We start from the raw sequence: 21,095 nt of genomic DNA, 5'->3' as shown, positions 1-21,095 counted from the left end.
TCATTTCGCTTATGTTAATTAAAAGATAAATGACATTGGAATAAGACATTTAGGGAACCTTAATGAAGGTATCTACACACTGGGAATTTTTAATTCTAGGGGTTAAAAAATAACTTTAAGGTACATCTTGAAGATTTGATTATAATCAGTCTCACAAACTCCATAAAGACATGGAACTGATAGCTTATATTCACCAAAGCTGTTCTCAGCAGGTCCTGATAAGGTCCATTTGTAGTTTGATTCAGAAGACATTTATAGAGTGACATAGATAGATAGATAGATAGATAGATAGATAGATAGATAGGAAGGACTATTATATACAAGAAATTATGCTGTGTACAGGTGCTATGGCCCATTCTCCACCCCCTAACCACCTCCTTCCACCTCCATGGATTTGGATATACTTAGGTGATAGATAGCCTTGTACACAAAATAGAAATGTGGGATCATTCAGTCTTTAAAAAAAAAAAACAAGCAACTTACCTTCCATCGTAGAATCAATACTATATATTAATTCCAAAGCAGAAGAATGGTAAGGACTAAGCAATGGAGGTTTTAAGTGATTTGTCCAGGATCTAGCTAGGAAGTGTCTGAGGTCAAATTTGAAACCAGAACCTCCCATCTCTAGAGCTTACTCTCAATCCACTGAGCCACCTAGCTGCCTCTGGGTTCATGCAGTTCTTGAGTTAAACGATGATGATGATGATGATGATGGTAAACAACTCAATCATTTATATAGCACTTTAAGGTTTCTAAAGAATGTTACACATTTTATTTCATTTGATCTTACAACAACCCTATTAAATAGACCATACTGTTATTTTCATTTTGTCTGGTTGATGTGGAAATTAAGGCTGAGAGAGACTTGCCAAGGTCACAAAAAGTCCAATTCTCTATCCACTACCACTAAAACAACCATATGAAAATCAGGTTTCATTAGTTTTATAGCATTTTTTTTTGTATGAATCCCATTCCCTCCCTCACACCCCAATACATACACACCAAAGGCACAAAAAGAATATTACCGAAGTGGGATATGTTCCCATATGTTGATAAATAAAAGGCTTAATAGGGGAAATGCATTACTTTTGCATTCTGAATTTGGGTTGATTTATAATTCTGACTGAAGTTCAGCTCTGAATATTGATTATTCTTCATGAAGGCAAGAAATTCAGTAAAAAGCTTATGAATAAATATATCAAGATCCATTATTCAGTATTTCAGTCAGTGTTACATACATTTATTATCTCAGACACTTCCAAATTAAAGTAATGGGTAAATGTTTTAGGGTTTTTTCCCCATGAAAATTGGACTTTAATATGGTACACATATATACTAAAAGAAGCCTGGGCCTGAGTGGAAAGATATCCACTGTGCTCTGAAAGGCTATCCAGGGGCTGAGGAACAAGAGCTGCTCAATCAAATGTTCTTGCCAAATAGGCAGAATTTCATCAAGGTTGATTGACAGCTAAAGCTTATTCCATTTGCTGCCACTTTCTATAGCTGGTACCCAGGAGAACAACAGATTTCACAAGGATTGCATTTTTTAGAATGAAGTTCAAAAAATGAGGTCATTCTTGAGATATAATCATGAGTCTCCCAAATATCCTATTGTCTAAATATTTCTAAGAATCTTCTAAAGAGGCTGAGGGATATACTGGCTGAAGTCAAAAGAAACTTGGGTTCAATTGCTCCTGGAATATTCACTGGCTTTATATCCATAGTTGTTATTTAACCACCCAAAGTCTATTTCTTTATTTGTAGTAATCAATGAATCAACAAGAGGGGGCACATAAAAATTGCTTATGGCACATAATAGCATTAAAAAGTTAACTCTATAGGGTTACCTAGGTGGTTCAGTGGATAGAGAGCAAAGCCTGGAGACAGGAGGTCCTGGGTTCAAATATGATCTTAGACACTTCCTAACTGTGTGACCCTGGGCAAGTAACTTGATACCCATTGCCTAGTCCTGGTTGCTTTTCTGACTTTGAATTTTGATACTAAGATTGAATTGCCTGCCAGCCCTGGGAGGGGAAACGGAAGGGAGGGAGGGAGATAACTTCACTCATATAACTTTAAAAAATCTTGTGTAGAAATTTGTTATTACATGTAATTGGTAAAAAATTAAAATACAAAACAAAAAAAGAGGTTATGGAAGATGAAGAAAAAAGAATTTTGATACTAAGACAGAAGGTAAGGGTTAACAAATTAAAAAAAAAAGGAGATTGGCATAATAAACCTGATTAGGTAGACTGGAGCCAGGATTTAAATGCCAAACAGAAAGACGTTCCATTTAGTCCTGGATCTAAAAGAAAGTGACTGGAGTTTACTGATCAGAGGAGTGATACGGTCAGATATGTGCTTTGGGAATATCACTTTGGTAGTTACATGGAAGAGGAATTAGAGAGGGGATGAGAATGTGGTAGGGAACAATCAGTAGGCTTTTGCAAAATTATTAGCAAAAAGTGACGAGGGCCTGAACTTGTATTTAAGTGGAGAAGAAGACAGCCAGAAAACATGATGTGAAGGCAGAATCAACAAAACTTGGCAACCAGTTGGATATGTGGAGTGTGGGAAAGTGAGGTTAGACTCTGAGATTTCTAATTCTTTTGAAAATGCAAACAGATGAAAGTGACTTGAATAGAAATACAATAGTTTGGAAGAAGGGTGCACTTTGGGGTAAGAATAATGAATTCTATTGTTAAATAGCTCTCTCCAATAATTTGCTTAGCTTTATTATGGCTATTTTTTTAGCTTAATTTCCGCACAGAGCTTTTTTGCAAGTATTATGTCTAACAAAGGCTTAATTGCATAATTCAATCAAATTATCCTAATTTTCCTAAAGAAGTTTATAATAATTGGGGAAAGGTGACTTTTCCTTGTTTTTTAGGCCCACAGGATCATGGCTGGTGTTCTGGATACACCTGTCAGAAGAGGTTGTCACTATTTCACAGCATTGTTGCCCTAAACAAATCTTATGAAATTTATTTTACTGGCACGAGTCCTCAGAAACTTCGACTAATGTTGCTTAATGTTGAACAAAACAAGGTAAGGCAAAATATTATTAAACCTTTCCTAAATGCAGCTTCAAAATTTTGTCCTAGTTACTTACCCCCACCCCAACTTTCAGAGCTACTTTTTAATCCAGTTGTGGGATCCCCATTTTAAAAAGGACAATAAGCTAGAGTAAATCAAGAGGAGAAATTAGGTGACAAAGGGCCTTGAGATAATGATTTAAGATTTGTTTGAAAGAACTAGACCCCTGATCAGCAGAGGCAGTACCTCTACCCCCTACTTCCTCCTTCTTCTCTTTCTCCTCCATCCTTCTCCATCCACAAACAGGTTCTCCCTAGCATTGAAAGCCCATTTCTTCCATCCCTACCAGTGGCCCAACATTTCACTACTCTACAGAATACTAATCTAGACATGGACATCAGCTTAACTAAATGTGATATATATGGGGGAACTCACACTCCTTAGATGGATAAATGAGTGTTGAAGGCAGTGAGGAACGGGTTGATGAAAATGGTTTTCCTCACTACTCCCTCCTGGAGTCCCTGAATTAGTTGAGGGAGACAAAATGGAGATCTCCCCTCAGTGAAGGCTTGCCCCTTGGTGGCCACGCTGGCCCTCAAGGACAGCGGGGAAGTCTCTACAAGGAGAAGTATGAAGGACTCAATCTGGATATGCGCTGCTTTGGGGCACTCACAAACCTCCCCCCTCATGTCTTCTTGAAAACTGGCAACAAAATAGAGTCTGCCAATGGGCTTATTCTCTAGATGTAAATAAACAAGACTAAATTCAATATCTGACTGCTTGTTTGATTTAATTGTTGACTGGGGTAAAGGGGAAGAGGTTAGAGGGATTGTAGGTTGCCCTAAATCTTTTTCTAAATAATCTAATTACTGAAGTAAAAGGTTTTCTCCTAGTCAGGGGAGAGGTCAAAAAGGAGAGAGAACTGCTCACTGATTTGAGTTTAGAATCTCTATAGTTCATGGAATGAAAGTCTTCAGAGAAATTAAGTTTTCTTGACAGGAACCAGCAATGTTTTAAACAGGAACCCACGCTGTTAAGATTTCTGTCAGTGTCAGAAATATCTACAGGTGTCTTGAAAATGGCCCAGAGAAACAGCTCCTCCTTCCACCCCCTTCTGAGTCTCCGCCCTCAAGACCTCCTCTACTCAGGAGAATTTCCCAGAAGTCCTGTTCATTTTCCAACTGCTGTTCTTGGAATTGTCCCTAGAAAATTATTGCTCAGACTGGATCTGCCAATGTTTAAAACCTTTAGAAAGATCACTGACAAACCAGAAGATAACAAATCTATAGCCAACAGTGCAGCTTCCAGTAGCCCCTCAATCACTCTGAGGCTTATGGTTCTTGCTAGACCGTGTGGCTCTCTTATTAGAAAAGGATGCTATAAGATCCATTTGCTATGAGCAGGGGCTCAGATACAGATGGCAAGGCTCATGTTACCAAATTTAAATGAGTAAACAAGCACTCTTTCTGGCATACTACTCTCCAAATAGAGAGTCCCCCCCCCAAAAAAAAATTGCATGATAATGTTTGTGACTTCTCCCAGGCTCTGCTAAAGTATATGACCATCTGATCTAAACTGTCTAGAACTTTGGTCATCTTTGAAGACACAGCAATGAAACTAATAAGTATCTGAGGTCAGATTTGAATTCAGATCTTCCTGACTCCAGGTCCAGCAGACTATCCACTGTACCACATAGCTTTTCTCCAAGTCTTCATTAAGTTTCCTTTAAATGTAGCTTGCAGGAGATCAATCATGAGAGTTAATTCCTCTGCTGAGTCCACAGCCAGCATCTCTCTTTCCCCACTAGGAAGTCTCACACCCTGACGCTGCTGTCTTCAAGTCTTCCCACATCTGTCTGCAGGTGCTTCTCCAGAAGCCATTGCCACTGCCTCTGTTTGCCAGTGGGACCTCTGATATTCCCTCTTTTGAACTGAATTCACAAAACTGCTGTCGGGGCATATCCAGTTTGGGATATTTGCTTGCCTAAAGTCAGAAAATAATAAACACCCCCACACCTACACACACATGCGCAACAAAACAATGCAAAACAAAAATACTCAGAAGCAGGCATGTGCTCTTCACCAGTTAGAATGGAGGACCCTCCAAAATGTCGGAGCCCTGCCTCCTTGAAGCTACCAAAGAGGCGGCCAACTCCTAAGCAAGCCTTAAATCCAGGAAACAGTGCAGATTGCATTGAACCGATGCCAATGGAAGTGCTGCAGTTTCTGGCACTGGTGAAGTCTAAGGAACATTAGAGGGAAGAAAACATACAATGGCCCTGCAGGGAAATCAGTTAGAGCCTGTGTGGAAAACTGCAACTGTGGAATAGAGGAAGGGACCATGACTACAGAAGTAAGGAGACTGGACTAACTTTCACCAGCATGTCAATGAAAAGCCTCCATTCTCACAAACTAACCCAAGTAATACCCTCCGTATAATGACTTCAGTGGCAGGATTTGGATTAGTGGGATTAGCCTTTCTACTAGTAGTATGATCACGGATTTTAAACTGATTATGCCAGTCTTAGAGGCAAAAACATGAGAGATTTAGACGTGAACCAGATGCAGAAGAATATGGACTTCATTATTAACTGAAATTTGATAAGATGCACAAACTGGAAATGAGTGAGATGCTTAGAACATCTCATCAGAACCATTAAGAAGTATTTGAAAATGTGTATCTTGGTTTTTTCGTTAAGGAGTTGTTATCTCAATCATTGCCATAATTACTAATGAACTAACTGGTCACTTTAGCCAATGGATGCTCAGCCTCATTTGTACATTCAGTTCTGGCAGACTAAATTTTAAGTTATATTCCTCTAAGTCTTTGGCCAAAAAGATTTTTCATCACACAGTACCACCTCTGATTTATCATGACCAGAAATATCACCATACAAAAATCAGATAGCATAGTGTGCTATCTGTGCATTCTCAAAGCCTTCCTCTTCTCCCATTGAGTATGTTACTAGAAGAAATAAACCTTATCTATACTATTTACTAAGACCTTGCTATAAATGAAGCCACGAGGTACAAAGAAGACATAGCTAAATAGAAAGTGGCTTGGAGGCTGTCCAAAATGAAGCAAACAGGGATTTGTTGAAGATGGCCTCCGTCTGCTCCCCAAGGGCAATGTGTATTATTTTAAGAGATATTTGTTCATTTCGCATTTCAGTATTCATGTGGAGCACAAAAAAAAGACCATAAAGATCACTCATGTGTGTGCATGCGTGTAAATATCCATTGCAAAGGACAGAGAAGTAGAGAAGTTCAATGAAGTACTTGGCAAAATCTTCCAAAACAAATCAATATAGACCAGAAAAATATAGAGAAAAAAAATGGACTTGGGAAATGTCAAAAACTATGTACAGAAATATGGTTAGTGTTCTAGAGGTGAAAATTCATAGGCTTTAGACAACTCAAGACCTTGACACTATGTGCAATGATTATGTTCTTGAAGAATGAATCACCTCTGCCATACTCCTGTGAACCCCTGCTCCTGCCTGGCTTGTCATCTTCCTGATGAATCTGAACAAGCAAGTCAATGAGGCCCAGTGTCCTGAATACAATCAATTCTATAGTGAGGCTAAACACCAGCATTTGTCTTGGAAAAGGGTATATCTTGCAACTATTCTAAAGATGAAGACATGTAGCAAGTAGTGTTAAACTCTCTTTTTTGGCTGGCCACAAATAGCAATATGTCTAGGAACTAATAATCTTTTATATCTGATACAAGGCTATTAAGCTGTACAAATATCTTTTGCTCTTGACCTTTTAACCCAAATGACACAAGACTGTCTTGGAAGCTTTTTCTAATATGCAAAATTTTACAAGAAGGCTCATTGGTTGGTTGCCAGAATATAAAACCACAAGAGGTTTGTTCCCATGACCATATCATAATGACATGAAAATGCTAGGATATGGCACCAGCCTGTCAGAAGGCATTCTGAAATAAAAACTCAGGGTCTCCCTCACAGGAAAGGGCCCTAATACCAGTATCCTTTAAATTAAATGGTAGTCACCCTCCAATACCCCCAGGAAAAGATGTTTATAGCCTCTTTTAAAGCTAGTCTTTGCTTGTTCATTATTGTGTGTTATTTACTGAAGTATCATTTCATCCATTTCAGTTTGATGCAAAAGAATATTTTTATGTAATAGCCTTAATATTGGACAGCCAAGTTAAAATATAAAATAAAGCCCAGAGGTGCTAGATATGGCAAACATGGAACACCATCATAAAAAAGAAGCTATATATTACTATATGAAGAAATAGCATCAGAGACTAAGCAGTTAAAGATATAAAGAGCAGCTTTGGAAGACAATTTTCTATAGTAGCCATTCATTTATCATCACAAAAATAAGTGAGAAGTACAGAGAAAACAGGATTCTTTGAGTTCTGTTGTTTGTTTATTTTTAAAGCAACATTTTACCCCATTATTACATAATGGAGACTTGAAGGCTTTTCTTAACTAAATCTCTCCCATGAATTTTTAAAAAATACAGATAACTATAATGTGGATTTGTGTGTATATAAAACTTTGTCCAATAATCTGTTTGATTAGTATTAACATCAAATATGGCACAAAACAGGAAGACACCTACTCACTTAAGGTGTCTGTGATTGTCATGGAAGATGAGATGTACATAGTACATATCGAAGGATTCTCTATTGATGATGAAGTTCTCCATGAATTCCTATTCAAAGATACATTGTACTCATTTCATCAAGCCCTAGAATCCTGCAAAGCCTCCTCAGCAAGGTTCACAGTAATGAGAGAGATTAGTTTAAATTCTGCTGGAAAAACAAGATGGATGAAAAACATATAACAATTCAGGTTCTGAGATGGAGTTTCATGGACATCTCGTTCATTTGTTCAATAAATATTTATTAATCACCTACTATATGCCAGGCAGTGGGGATATAACAACACACAAAGAGAGACAGGGGACAGAGAGAAACAAAGACAAAGAAGAGTGGGAGTAAGAATGGGGAGACAGAAACAACCCTTGCTCTCAAGGACCATATATAAATTTTACCCACATATATTTACATATATTACTATACATATAATTACTACTTGTAGGAAATAGCATTCACAAGGACATAGCAATACAAAAATAATATCATTTATGTGGTGTTTAAGGTTTACAAAGCACTTTATATATGTTAACTCATTATATACTGACAATAACCCTCTTAAGTAGGTAATATTATCTCTATGTTATAAATAGGTAAACTGAGGTACTGAGAGCATATGTGGCTTATTTAGGGTTACATAGCTAGTAAATATCTAAGGCAGGATTGAAACTCGGGTTTTTCTAACTCTGAGTCCCCCACTATATCCATTGTGTTTATACATTAACTTTAATAACACTATACAATTCCAGTAATATACAATATTATTATCCTGCTATTATACTTCTTTCTTCAGCCATGTAGCTATAACATGAGTATAAAAAGCTCATATTTTCATAGTACTTTAAAATTTACAGAGAACTTTTGTCATAACTCACTGTAGTGGGTAATACAAATATTATTGCCATTTTACAAATAAGGAAACTGGGATCCAAAGAAAATTACTTTTTAAAGGTCATACTGTTAACAAGTAATAGAAGCTAGAACTGAATCCAAGTCTTCTTGTCTCCAGACCACTGTTCTTAATATTACAGTATGGTATATATCATGAGATGTTTTTAAAGAATTAAACCAGAATTTGAAATAATGGTATTCTTTTGAAAATAATCACTAACTAAAAGGGTCTATTAGGTTGCAGTTTTTGTTTCTGATGGTCATAGCATTCCTCCTAACATTCCTGGTTATAAAAGCTATAAATCTTTAAATAGTTTTGCTTTTTAGAAACTGATATAATTTTTAGGAGGTAAATATATTGAAGTAGGTCAAATTTGGTAAGACCCACCTTCACTATCATTCTTGGTAATAAAAAAATATAAGGTAGAAGCAGCTAGATGACACAGTGGATAAAGTTCTGCACTCAGAGTCAAAAAGAACTCAATTTAAATCTAACCTCAGATGCTTCCTACCTGTGTGCTCCTGGGCAAATCACTTAATTTCTGGCTACCTCAGTTTCCTTATTTGTAAAATGGTGATAATAATAGCACCTACCTGCCAGGATTGTTGTGAGGATCAAATGAGATATGATATCTGTGAAACACTTTGTAAACCTTGAAGTACTGTATAAATGCTAGCTAAAATAAGTAAAAAGGCATAACTATAATTTTATTATTTGATTTGTTAAGTTGGCTCAGAAAACAGTTCCAAAAAAGGAATTCTAGAAATGTTTTGAGCAAAAGATGTATATATGTAATAAGTATACAGGTTCTAAAGGTGACTAGTTAAAATGGACAATAATATTTGAATGCATATATTCTGCTTTTCTTGTTTAAAAGTTGAGGCTGAGGACTCTTCTGCCTTGGAATCAATACACAGTATTGACTCCCAAAATGGAAGGTAAGGGTTTTAAAAAAAAAAATTGAGGCAGGAGGCCAGCTAGGTGGCTCAGTAGATAGAGAGCCAGGCTTGGAGATAGGAGACCTTGGGTTCGAATTTGATCTCAGACGCTTCTTAGCTGTGTGACCCTGAGCAAATCACTTATCACCATTTGCCTCCCTTATAGATCTACTGCCTTGCAACTGTATAAATGGAGATTTTGATATATGGCTAATTTTAACTTCTGGGGGATAAAGTCCAAAGGCTCAAAATCTCCATTTATACATATCTTAATTAATTAAAACCCACAGAACCAATGCTTATATAGATTCTAAGACAGAAGAAGACAAGAGCATTTTAAAAAAGAGTTGAGACGGGGTTATGTTTTTTCCAATATTTATTAATAGTTTTTAATATTACTTTTATTTCTGAATACATCTCTCCTTCCTTCCCTACCCAATAAGCTGCCCTTTTGTAAGAAAAAAAATAGAAAATAAAAAAGGGGGGGAATCAATTCTAAACTAACCAGCACATTAACTGAGTGAGATAATAATATATATGTCATAAACCATATCCATAATTCCTTACCTCTGCAGAGAAGGGAAGAAGTTGCATTTCCTAATCTCTCGGATCAAGTTTTATTGTTGTAGTTACAAAATATTGAATTTCTTTTTTTCCCCCATTGCTATTGTTGTAGCCAGTGTAATATTGTGCTCCTGGTTCTAGTTTCTTCATCCCACATCAGTTACTATAAGTCTTCCTATCCTTCTCAGAATTTTCAGTACTTACCATTTCCTAATAATATTCCAGTGCATTCATATAGGACAATATTTATTATTCACCATCAGTAGACATCTAATTTCTTTCCAGTTCTTTGCTACTGCCTGCTGCCCACACATACATAAAAGCACTGTTTGTTATTTTTGTGCATGTGGGACCTTTTTGTCTTTGAGTATATGGCTCAGAATGGAATCCCTAAGTCAAAGTATATGAACATTTTAGTCATTTTAAAAGGATAATTCAAAATTAGAAAACAGTTACTTTAAAGTTTTATATTATTATATTAAGAAAACTTAGGTATGAAAATGAAACAAAAATGAAGCAGAAAGAAGCAGCTTTTACTTTTTACTTTTGGGTCCATGGACTCACTTTCATGACATGAACTGTCAGATTTTATGAAGGTTCACTTTATTTCAATTAGACAATGTTAGACATGTTTATTTTCAAAACTGCAATTCATTATAGAACTAAGTATTTTTAAATCATTAATTATCCAATTATGTGGAATGCTACTCTTTGTGGGGTACTCTATTAGTTAGAGAACTGTACAAAAAGAACCACACAGATCTTGGCTTTTAGGAAGTTACAATTGTGCTTTGCATTCTATGTTTTAAAGGAAGCAAGGACTATATACATTTATATCATCTTTTTAATAGGTTGTTCGAGTAGCAATTTTTTTTTCTACTCTTCAGCGTCTGGATGTCTATGTGAACAATTCTCTGGTTTGTCCTAAAAATACAGTATGGAACCATCAACAGCAGGACTGTGAATTTAGCATTCACCTACAGACAGGTAATCCCCCTGAAATTACAGTACCAAAAAAAAGTCTTTTTTCTTAAGTGTAAAGCTTTGTTATTAAAATTTATACATGCACAAATCAGAGGATCATAAATATCACAGAATCTCAAAATGGGAAAGGAATGTCAGGGATTATATAGTTCAACAAGTGCCTGAATAGAAATTCCTTTTAACATGTTCAACAATTCTATCTAAGCATCCATTTTGAAGACCTTTTAAAGTAAAGGCAAACAACTAACTCCTCAGGCAACTCATCTCATTTTTTAATAGCTCTGATTGTTGAGAAGTTTTTCCTTATGTAATCCTTTTCCTGCACAAAAGTCATGATCATGCTAAAGATTACTTACCCTGTCATAAGAGTAAATCTATCCTTGATAAAAATCATGCTAGGTCTTAAAAATCACTACTTCTCTTTCTTAATATTCATATGCCATCCCATTTTGAAATTTTGTCAGGAAATTAAGTCAAGCTCACTGAGTTATAGTTTGTGGAGTCTATTCTTTGTCTTTTGCTAAAGTATTGTCCTGTTCATATGTAAACAGCTTGTTTGATGGACATAGCAGAAATAAAGACCCTGTGTGCAAGGAAAACTAATTAAAATCAATTTGTAAAGAAAATTGCCCCAGGTAAAATGTTAGGGAGAAACATAGCCTGTTCTAAAGGTTAAATTAAGAACTGCCCCTCAGGTAAATGTTTTTAGAGGACTTTTTATCACAAAGAAATGACTAATAATGACTACAAAGCACTGTGATCAATAAGCTCATTTGCTTCTGATTATGATTGACTAAATTATGAATCAAATACCTTGGGGAAATTATATAAGAACTATTAGATTTATAGTTGACAGACTTTTGGAGTTTTACCACATGAGATAAAAATGAGTCACTGACCACCACGATGTTCTGATGGTAACAATGGAAGATGTAAAAGCCAATAAGTGAAGAAGCCATAGGAAGAGATAGAACAACAAAGAGAAGAATGATTTGAACACAGGAATTACATTCAAAACCTAGAGATAAAAAACATGGCAGATCATCAAAAAACTGTTTTTAGAATATAGAATACAGAGTTTGAGAAAAGCTAAAGTGACAGGGTGGGACTTTTCTGTTACTGTTCTGGTTACCCGACTGATTAAAAGAGAGCCATTACTTTGCTGGTTGTCTAGGGAAAGATTGCATTGGATAAAAGAGCTTTTTAGCTGCTATTCTATAGGAGAACTGAATCCTTCTGCTGCATATAGAGCTAACTAGTTTATTGCTCTCTACTGCCATCTAAAGCCTAAAAGAAGTAAAAATTTTTCAAGGGTTCTTTTTTTTTTTTAAACCCTTACCTTCCATCTTAGAATCAATGCTTTGTATTAGTTCCAAGGCAGAAGAGCAGGAAAGGGCTAGGCAACGGGGGGTAAGTGATTTGTCCAGGGTCACACCGCTAGGAAGTGGCTAATGTCAGATTTGAATCTAGGACTTATTTTCCTTCCTACTGATTCTCATTTGTCTCCTTTTGGGAAAAGCCATTCTTTTATTTTTCTCAAGCTAATGAATCAGCAACAAGTTCTTTTTGCTCATAGCCACTCCTAAAAAGGTGTTCCCAAAAGTGTTACATTCTTTTAATAGCAAGTGTTTATTTTTAAACCAGAGAAATTACAAGCTCCTCAGATTTGCAAAACAAGAGATTTTTCTCTTTTATCCAATTAATTCCAAACTTTTTATCAAAGCAAAACATAGCTCAAAAAAAAAATGCAAAGTTTGCCCCTTCTTTTCCTCCTCTGTAACCACAGAGTACATTTGAAGGTATCCAGGAGGGGGTAGTTGGGTGGCTCAGTGGATTGAGAGCCAGGCCTAGGTTCAAATTTGGCCTCAGACACTTCCTAGCTGTGTGACCCTAGACAAGTCACTTAACCTCTGTTGCCTAGCCCTTACAGTTCTTCTGCCTTGGAACCAATAAACTGTATTAATTCTAAGACAGAAGATAAGAGTTGCTTGTTTGTTTTTTTTATCTTAATTAATGTTAAAAAAATATTTAAGTGAATAAGCAGGGATTGAAGGAAGAAATATAAGAAGCTACTGCCACCTCTACCCCTTTGCAGAGGTGAGAAGTTCAGGACCATATATTTTCAAACTTTTGTAATGCACTGATCAGATTTTTCTCTTCTTTTTCCTTTTTTTTTTGGTTTTAAAACTATTGTTATATGGGATGGGTCTTTATGAGAAGGGAATGAAGGAAGTTGTGCTAGGAGGATTTTGATATTGTAAGAGAACATATCAATAAAACTTATTTTAAAAAATAAGATTAATGCTGTCATTATGACTGATTTTACTTAATTTGGAAGCACACTAAGTGAGGCTTTAGAATTTAAAGTGGTCAATAGTCAGAGTGTATCCTTCCATACTCCAAGATCATCCTAAGGAAGAGTCATTAGTCATAGCCAATCAGCTAAGTGTGACTGTCCTTCTACTCTGAACTCCAAACCTGCCAATGTGAGAACAGATCAGAGACAAATAAGTCAGTTCAAAGAGAGGGAAGGAAATTGTGGGTATCCTGAGAAACACCATGCCCTTAGGACATACTATTCATAATAGGTGAGAACACTCTAAGTCTGTCCTTTTTTTAATTGGCCTATTGTTTTCCCTTCACACCCAATGGCATCAGTTTCATCCCCTACAGTCTTTCAAAGAGTTCTGAAAGTGGCACAACAGTAATATCTTTCAATATCTTGCTATGGAGTTCATCTTTTTTTTTCCATTTTAATGCCCCTTTGCTATAGAATTTGTGGTAGAGAAGAAAAGGGACATAAACTCAGAGAATTTCCCTGGAAAGATCATAGAACTTAGTATCAGAAAATCAGGGTTTGAATCCTGGCTCTGCTGCTTCACTACCATTGCAAACCTCAGCTTTCTCATATATAAAATAAAAAGATTAGAATAGATTGATTCTGACATCCCTTCTAGTTCTAAATCAATGATTCTATGATCATTTGCTCCCAATGTTTTCATTTTTTCTTGTTCAGTTATAACTTCTTTCTTGTTGCTCAGAATCAGGTCCAGGGTTGGAGCTGCCTTTGTTACTTAAACATTTCTTGCATTAACACAGCACTGACACATGGTTGACAATTAATAAATGTTTGTAAAACAATGAAGCAATTTATTGCTTCCTTCATCTTTTAAAGAATGAAATGATCAGTTTAATTTAATAATACATAACCATTCACTAACTGCAAAAGCTAAAAGATATGTTCCACAGTTATTCTGAGTGGGAAAATGGAGCACAGTGGAGAATGATCACAGAATCCAAGAATTTCAGATTTGGAAGAGGATTCAGATCCCATCTAATCTAATTCATGCCAGACCCAGAATCTCTCCTACAACATGCCAGCTTAGTGGTATTACTGTCTGGTTGAAGATCTCAAGCTGGAGAACACATGAATTTACCACCTTATGAACCCATTCTACTTTTGAATAGACTGCATTATTATTAGGGCTTTTTTTTTTTCACTACTCCAAAATTTGCCTTTGCAACTTCCAAATATTCGATCTAATTCTGCCCTCTGAAACCAATACATGCCTTTTCCCTTGATCACCTTGTGAAGGTGATTATTTTTAACACAATCTTTAACTTTCTCCATTTACAAACCCAACTCTTTCATCTTACAAATCAGGAAGGTGAGGCCCAGAAATGTCAGATGATTTCCTAAGGGGTTATATAGCTACTAACTTTAAGAGCCAATAACTGAACCAAAGTCCTCTGACTCTTGCCACTGAACCACAATGATTATTTCATTTTAAAGGATAAGACCAAGTGTCCAGTTTTCCTAAAATTAAAATTTCCTTTTCAGTAGGGACTGCCTTATCCTGATAGTTCCACATTTTATTATTCTTACACAAGTTTACCTTTATTAAGTCATTTGTTTTAATGAAATGAACCAGCAAAAATTCTTGAACATTATTTAAGTGGTAATGTCATGAGAATTCTCTGCCACTTTTGAAGAAATCAGTCCTTGAATAAAATTTATTTGGAATTCAGTAAGGCTTCTCTGTAGGATGAACAATAAATCAGTGTTATCTCAGTAATATACCTTTGAGATGTTTAATAATACACTTTGTTTTATTACATGCTTCTGTTTTTAGTAAAAATAGCAAGCTTTGTAGCACAGATATTCTTTGTAATCATTGATAAGAGGTAGAACAGAAACCACATGGCAGTGTAAGTCAAGTTGATTTTTTAAAGTTTTATTTCTATTTTTTGTTTGTTACATTTAAATACCCAGTCCACTCCCTCTTTCTTATCTCTTCTCTTCCCCTCCCCCTAGTTCGAGAAGGAATCATTTAACAAAAAGATATATATAAAACTATGTCTTACTTATTTCTATTTATCAGTTCTTTCTCTAGAGGTAGACATAAACAAGTCATTCTCTAAACCCTATTACTGTTGCTGTATATAATGTTCTCTCTTGGTTCTGCTCTTTTCACTCTTTGAAATCTCATGTAGGTCTTCCTATGGTTTTCTAAAAATAACCTGTTCCTTATTTCTTACAATGTAGTAGTTTTCCATCACAATCATACACCATGACTTATTTAACCATTCTCTCACTTGATGGACATCTCTTCAATTTCTAGTTCTTTGTCGCCTCAAAAAGAGCATTTATACATATTTTAAAACAGTTATTTTTTCCATTAAGACTTAATAGGGATATTGTTAGGTCAAAAGGTATACCCAATTTTATAATTCTTTGAGGATAATTCCAGATTATTCTCCAAAATGGGTGGATTAGTTCACAGTTCCACCAAGTGCATTAGTGTCCCCATTTTTCTAATTCCTCTCCAATATTTATCATTTTGCTCTTTTATCATTTTAGCCAATCTGATAGGTGTGAGATGATATTTCATAGTTGTTTTATTTATCCAAAAATTATCTGTTCATATCTTTTAACCATTTATGAAATGAGGAATGACTCATTTTTATATATGACAAAGTTTTATATATATATATATCTTTACTATATTTATATATTGCCTATAAAATGTTTCCCAACTTACTGCTTTCCTTCTAAAATTAGCAACACTATTTTTATTTGTGCAAACTCTTTTCAGTTAAATAGATTCAAAATTATTTCTTTTACATCTCATGTTTCTTTCTATCTCATGTTTATTCATAAATTCTTCTTTCCATATATATGATAGGTAATATATTCCCTGTTCATCTAATTTGCTTATGATATCTCATTTTATGCCTAGGAAATTTATCTATTTGATATTATCTTGGTAAGTGGTATAAAATGTAGGCTTTTAACTAGTTTCTGTCAGATTGCTTTCTAGTTTTTCCAACAATTTTTACCAAATAGTGAATTCTTATTCCAAAATCTTAGAGCTTTTACTTTTTGTCAAAGTTATTATAATCTTTTGCAACTGTTTTTCTATAACTATTCTGTTCCACTGATCTGTTTTTCTGTTTCTAACCTAGTGGCAGATAGTTTTGATAATGACTGCTTAATAACATAGTTCAAAATCTAGTACTATTAGACCACCTTTCTTTCATTTTTTTATTAATTCCTTTGACATCCTTGACTTTTTGTTTTTCCAAATTAATTTTGTTATTATTTTTTCTAGTTCATTAAAATAATTTTTTGGTAATTTAATTGGAAGAGCATTGAATAAGTACATTAGTTCAAGTAGAATTGTCATTTTAATTACATTGGCTCTGTTCACTTGTGAATAATTAATATTTCTCCAATTATTTAAATCAGCTTTTACGTAAAAAATGTTTTATAATTATATAGTTTCAGGGTTTGTTTTGGCAGATATATTACTAGGTGATTTACTCTATCAATGTTTAGTTTAAGCAGGTCATCTCTTACTATCATTTCTAATAGAGCATTGTTTGTGTTATATAGAAAAGCTAATGATTTATGTGAATTTCTTTTATATGCTATTACTTTGCTAAAATTATTGATATTCAACTAATTTCTATTTAAATCTTTAGGATTTTCTAAATATAAATATATGTATATATGCCATCATATAATCTGCAGAAATATTACCTCTTTGCCCTTTCTGATTCCTTCAATTTCTTTTATTCTCTTGTTGCTAATGCTAGTATTTCTAATGCTATATTAAATAATATTGGTGATAAGGATTATCCTTGTTTCACTCCTGAATTCATAGGGAAAGCTTCTGATTTATCCCCATTACAGATTATTGCTGACGGTTTTAAGGATATACTTCTTATTATTCTAAGAAAAAAATCAATGGATACCTATGTTTTCAATTTTTTTTAATAGGAATGAGTTACATCTTATCAAAAGCTTTTTCTCCATCTCTTGATAGAATCATTTTTGTTATTCATTGTTGATGTAATCAATTATGTTAATAGTTTTTCTTGTATTAAACCATCCCTGGTTGGCATATAATTGGGCAAAATAATTCCTAATAATTATTTTTATTTCATCTTTATTAGTGGTAAATTCACTCTTTTCATTTTTGATGCTAATGATTTAGTTTTCTTCTCTTTTTAAAAATTATATTAATCAATGGTTTATCTATTTTTTTAGAAACCTCTTAGATTTTGTGAAATAAATTGTTTAACTTCTGCCTTTCTATCCTTATTGTCTAGCATAATGCTAGGCACATAATAGGTACTTAATACAAGCTTGATGAATAGGTTGAATTTTTTATCAAGTCTTTGAAATTTTAAACATTTAAATAGGACTATATGGATAATTTCTTTTTTTTTACTTCATTCACTATTCTAGGTAGTGAGGATAAAAAACAAATACATTTAGTTACATTATTTACATAGTAAATAGGGTAAATTTATAATAGGTTTAATAACTATTTGTAGGTGAATTACAATAAGTTGAGTACTGGTATATTATTGTTGTTATTAATAATATGTTGCTAAAATAATATATTTTCATTTTCCATATCAGTAGTATGAATGTACAAAGTAATAAAAATCTGAAAAAAAATTTCTGAATTCTCTAAATTCAAAGTACTAAATGCTGTATGATAAGTGGAATAGACAAAATAAAACATCTTGAATTTTACTCTTCTGGCTATTTTCCTAAACAGGGGAATACCTTCCTACCCTGAATTCTGCTGTCTCGGGTGAAAATTATTTTGACAGAACCTATCACATGCTTCATCTTTTGGTTAAAGGACCTACTCCTATTGAAGTCCATACCACTGCAGTCCTGTTTGTTTCTTTTAAATTACCAGCAATGACAGAAGATCATTTTTATAGTTCTAATAATCTGGTTAGAAATCTCGCCTCATTCCTGAAGATACCAGCCAACAAAATTCGCATCACCAAAATAATTAGAGAGAATGGCCGAAGGAAGAAGAGAATGGCAGTGATTGACATTGAACTAGAGATTGGGGAACCACCTGCCCAGATACTAAGCAATCACACTACAGGCATGTATAATAAAAAAAGACAAGACATGATTTATATTATGTTATATGAGACATCAGATAATTGTGTGTGTATTATATGATAATAGGATATGATTTTATAGTTCTGTCAAAATCATGTTGACACTAGAGATCCAGCTTGACTTCCTAGAGTCTAGGGTGAATCTGAATACATACAATATGAGGCAATGTGTTGGAGAAGAACTTAATGTCTAAAAAGCACAAGACAAATCTTTACTTTGTCACCTTGAATAATTCAATTAACCTTGCCCTTAATTTCCTCATCTGTCAAATGAGAAGATTGCATTAGGTAACTCCTAAGGTATGTTGCTGCCTTAGTGAATCCATTTGTTTGAATACTCTACCCAATATGCCTCACCTTTCCTCCTGTAAGTATTGGGCACTGCAGAGAAGCCTTGTTTTTTGCATTGGTATTGTAGCAACAGAGTCAACTCCATGAGGGTAGGACATAAATATTATGATAATTCCTGGTTGTTGTAGGAAAGTTTTGAGGATACTAAATTTCTCTCTGACTCATTTTGCCTATCTGTATGTGATATATGCAAAGCAATGTAATCCTTTCTAAGGAAGGGGCAAATACAGGGATAACCCCAGCAACCATATGTGATTGCCCTTAAAAAATAGCAGCTGCAAGCACATATGGTAGGAATGGATCACGGAATAAGAAGCTCTATTTTCTCCCTTTTCATTTTTCTTCTTCCACATAATACTTTTATGCCTTCATGTCCTGGAAAGCCTTTAGATATGTTGATCATCATTATAAACAATGGTAGGTTTAAATTTTTAATTAAACTTAACTGACAGAATCCCTGCCATATGTAAAGTTACAGTGTAAGGTAAACATCTCTGACATGGATAGCACCAAAAAGAAATGCGTCAATTAAATTACCCTTGGAAAAGCTATTTTTTAAATTACTAGATTAATTCATCAATATTTTATTACTAAAACTATATTTTATTATCAATTGAGTCATCTATAAACAGATTATCTGTTTCACTATGTGCTTTTTTAGATTTTTTTTTCAACCTTGAAAGAAGGGTAGGATTTTATAGGTAGGAAACAGGGAAGATATAGAGCAAAGTAATGGAACAAAAAAAAAATAAATGGACATGGGAAAGGACAAGACATATTCAGGGGTCAATAAATATACCAATTTGAATAGAGTAGATGCAAGGGGAGGGGGATAAAGTAAGGAATGCAAGGTCGGTAGTCATCAGGTTCAGGAGGGCTTTAAATGTTACCAGCCCAAATATTTTGAACCTAAATTTAGTTATCAGGGAGCTACTGGAAGTTTTCAAGTAGAAAAGAAATATGATCAAAGGAGTATTGAGTCAGCTTTCCTTGACCATCATGAGCTAGGTGAAGTGTGTTAATGAAATTGAAACAAACTAAGAGACTATTCCAACATTCAAAACATGAAATGTTAAAGTCTGTTCCTAGAGTGATTGGTGAGTAGGAAAATGACAATATGGACCCTAAGAGCAAGGAAGGGACAGGGTCATAAAGGAATACTCTCTTGAATGAAAAAAATTACTTAAGGCAAGTCATGACCTAGCACATTCTCCTTGACTTCATGCTGATTTTCTGGCCTTAAATTCAACTTTTTTTTTTTTGGCCTTCTGTAAGGCTCTTGGGTTTTCTTACTGCATGAACCCTTGCTATATTTTATTATTTTAAGCTCCTAGATTTACTTGTTGATCCATTCCATAGATGTAAAACATTCTAATATATAAAATACTAACACAACTCCTATGTGTTCACTTATTTTTACTTCATGTTTTACAGATAGCATCCTATAAAGTTTGGAAATTTCTTTCTTTCTATTTCCTACCATCAGCTCTGGGAATACCCAGGGGAGGGGGGGAAAGTTGAATAGAGCCCAATGAGAGAAGTCCTCATCTCTGTATAAATTAAACAAATTTTCTTAATCAACCATAGTGCGAATCAACTTCTCATTGTCCCCTTTCTTTTTCTCTCTATTTCTCTCCCTTAATGAAGTTTAATGCTAAAAGATTCCAAAGCATAGGTTTGAGAGTGGAAGCAAAAGATAACAGTTTGTCTGTTAACAAACATTGTCCTGAAATCCTTCACCAGGATAGATTAGACATCTCAGAAACTATTTTGCTTCTTTTGTTTATTAAATACCTCATGGAAAAGTGTTACAGGAATTCAAAACCCTACAGACCAGATAAGAATACACTTCTCACATAAGGAAGCCCTAATAAAACTACCTTCTTCTTTTTACCCTCCATGGTCATCTTTTTACCCAAATATGTTTCCATAAGTTTGTTACTAAATTTTGTGCATGAGGTTGTCTTCAACTTCTTTTATGTGACTGCTTATTTACCACAAAAATAAGTCATTTAGAAAGAATTTATTGCTAAATGGTAGGGAAAATGGACAAGAAAGTATGACTTGTTCTGCCCCCAGAATTCCTTGTAAACCTTCAAACTTAGTCAATATGGTATGCTCTTTACTCTCCCAAATTTCAACATAGAACATGTTCTTTTTCCCTAAAAAGTTTCTTTTACTTGGGCTCTTTTCAAAAACTAATGATGTGGGGGGCAGCTGGGTGGCTCAGTGAATTGAGAGCCAGGCCTAGAGACGGG

At 34.6% G+C, this 21,095-nt stretch overlaps 1 protein-coding gene across 1 annotated transcript in view; it reads left to right on the top strand.

Moving 5' to 3' along the window:
• PKHD1L1 (PKHD1 like 1) overlaps positions 1-21,095 on the top strand; it is a 210,346-nt gene that overhangs the window by 172,058 nt on the left and 17,193 nt on the right. Inside the window, exons 71-73 of the mRNA XM_007488230.2 lie at positions 2,891-3,048; positions 10,917-11,052; positions 18,123-18,467. Coding sequence (XP_007488292.1) covers positions 2,891-3,048; positions 10,917-11,052; positions 18,123-18,467 — 639 coding nt within the window. The remainder of the gene's footprint in view (positions 1-2,890; positions 3,049-10,916; positions 11,053-18,122; positions 18,468-21,095) is intronic.

This window comes from Monodelphis domestica, chromosome 3 (assembly GCF_027887165.1).
Source record: "Monodelphis domestica isolate mMonDom1 chromosome 3, mMonDom1.pri, whole genome shotgun sequence".
Classification (NCBI taxonomy): domain Eukaryota; kingdom Metazoa; phylum Chordata; class Mammalia; order Didelphimorphia; family Didelphidae; genus Monodelphis; species Monodelphis domestica.
This window is presented reverse-complemented; position numbering and strand designations above follow the sequence as displayed.